The sequence below is a fragment of the Echinops telfairi genome, unplaced genomic scaffold (assembly GCF_000313985.2).
Source record: "Echinops telfairi isolate 266 unplaced genomic scaffold, ASM31398v2 ScPeMD7_3533;HRSCAF=4204_0, whole genome shotgun sequence".
Lineage (NCBI taxonomy): Eukaryota > Metazoa > Chordata > Mammalia > Afrosoricida > Tenrecidae > Echinops > Echinops telfairi.
The window spans coordinates 85409290-85411433 of NW_022107431.1; the positions used below are offsets into that span (position 1 = coordinate 85409290).

The 2144-nt window shown below is 39.9% G+C and overlaps 1 protein-coding gene across 1 annotated transcript in view; it reads right to left on the bottom strand.

The window, feature by feature from the left end:
• The window catches only part of PDSS2 (decaprenyl diphosphate synthase subunit 2), a 314695-nt gene that overhangs the window by 205984 nt on the left and 106567 nt on the right, over positions 1 to 2144 (bottom strand). The window contains exon 2 of the mRNA XM_004696235.2: positions 997 to 1131. Within this exon, the coding sequence (XP_004696292.1) occupies positions 997 to 1131 (135 nt within the window). The remainder of the gene's footprint in view (positions 1 to 996; positions 1132 to 2144) is intronic.

Sequence of the window (2144 nt, forward strand, 5' to 3'; positions counted from 1 at the left end):
AGGGGCTCATACAACTGTTATCGCAATCCATACACACATCAATTGTGTAAAGCGCATTTGTACATCATTCTCAAAACATTTTCTCTCCACTTAAACCCCCAACATTAGGTCCTCATTTTTCCCCTCTCTCCCTGCTCCCCCTCCCTCATGAGCCCTTGATAGGTTTATAAATTGGTATTTTGTCATATCTTGCCCTGCCCAACGTCTCCCTTCACCCACTTTTCTGTTGTCTGTCCCCCAGGGAGGAAGTCACATATAGTTCCTTGTAATCGGTTCCTGATTTAGGGTTGTTTTCATGCAGCAAAACAATGATGAATGAATACTCATAATTTATTTTTAACTGAAATGTGTGAGGTGTAAAAATGTCCCTATTCCAAAAACTTTTGTAAAATTCTCCTAAGCAGAAAAATAAATAAAATAACATATAGCACTGAACTAGATTATTCAAGAAGTGGTGCTCTCATCATTTATACAACAGCTATCAAAATGAGTATGTTTCAAAACCAGAAGCCCTGGACTAAGTGGCACAGAGGTTTCTGCAGAATTACAATGATAACATAATTAGGAGTCGGGGGTGGGGTAGGGGTGGTGATGTAGATAAACAGAAATTTAAAAATAAACATTTATGGTGAAAACTTCTGGTCATGCATGGAGCGGACCAATAGTGCCATAGTTATAACCAAAAGACTGCAAACATGTTGCCTTTGAATTGACTGTCACTCCTAGCGAGTGACCCTGAAGGACAGAGCAGACCTGCCCCAGAGGGTCTGACTGCCAAGGTGGGTTCACACCACCAACCTTTCAGTTAGCAGCCCAGGGCTTGAACCACAGTGTCACTTGGGCCCCTCCCAGACTTATAAATAAATAACCTTATGAGACATTTTAAGCTAGTTTGAATCAGACTGTGAGAGCTATACAGTGATTCCAACAGAGACCCCTGTTCAATAAATGAAAACATAGTTTAGAGAGCAAAACCAAAGTCAAATTTCTGCTTACCATGAATAGATCCCACTGACCATGTCATAGTTCTGACAGGACTCGTGGATGCTGCTGGGCCCGGCGGCTTTAGAAATGAGTAGCACGACCAAGCCTCTCAACTGGAGGTTATGCCGGCTGTCCTGTACAAACCCCCTGTCAACAAAAAAAAGAGGGGTTAATACACTCTCACAGGGTCAGCCAGAGTAAGGTAGAAAACTGCTGCAAGTATGTCCACAGCTGTACAACTGGTCAGGAGAACTTATTGAAAAGACCTGGGGCTAGGAGGGGAAAGACAAAATTAACATGTGGGTTTCAGGACACAACTAGGCTCCCATGGCTGGATTTACAAGGGAAGGTCTCTTGATGATATGGCCCCCTCCTCATCCCAGTCTTGCTGATATCCAAAGCCTACTTCTCAGTAGTAAACATTTGCTTTGATAACAAGAGAGAACTATACTTTGAAATAGTTGATAGCAACTGGACCGCCAGTTGTCCCGCTGAATGAAGTCAGGGTGGTGATAGTGCTAGAGGCTATTTCTGTGCACAGAAGAGGAAGGAATTAAACGAAATCTAACAGATGCAACATGAATCTATCAAGACAAATAAAATAGAAATGAATGTTACCAGCAAAAATCTTGTCATTTCCTATTATTTATGCAATTCTGGGCAACAATAAAGCTTTAATTTAAAATGACACATATATTTTTACGATGAGGATTATAATTTTATAGTTTCTGCTGTAACAGTGGACAGGAATACTTTCTAGGAATACCTAAAGTTTTTCAGAGTTGTAAGTGATTGTCATATAAGAACTAAATGGTATCATAAAAACAATAAAACTAAGAGCAAGAGGTAATAATAAATCAATTTTAGAGCCATGTTCTTGAGCACTGATCAAATAGATTATATAATCATAGCATACACAAAATATACACAGAAAAAACACTTGAAATTAGTATTATAATATTTCATTGAATCGGTATCAGGAATCAAAGAACAAAAAAATCATGTCATTGTGAATGAGGGGGAGTGCAGAGTAAGGACCCAAAGCCCATCTGTAGGCTTCTGGGCATCCCTTACAGAAGAGTCACAAGGAGGAGACAAGCCAGTCAGGGTGCAGTATAGCAATGATGAAACATACAACTTTCCTCTAGTTCTTTAATGCT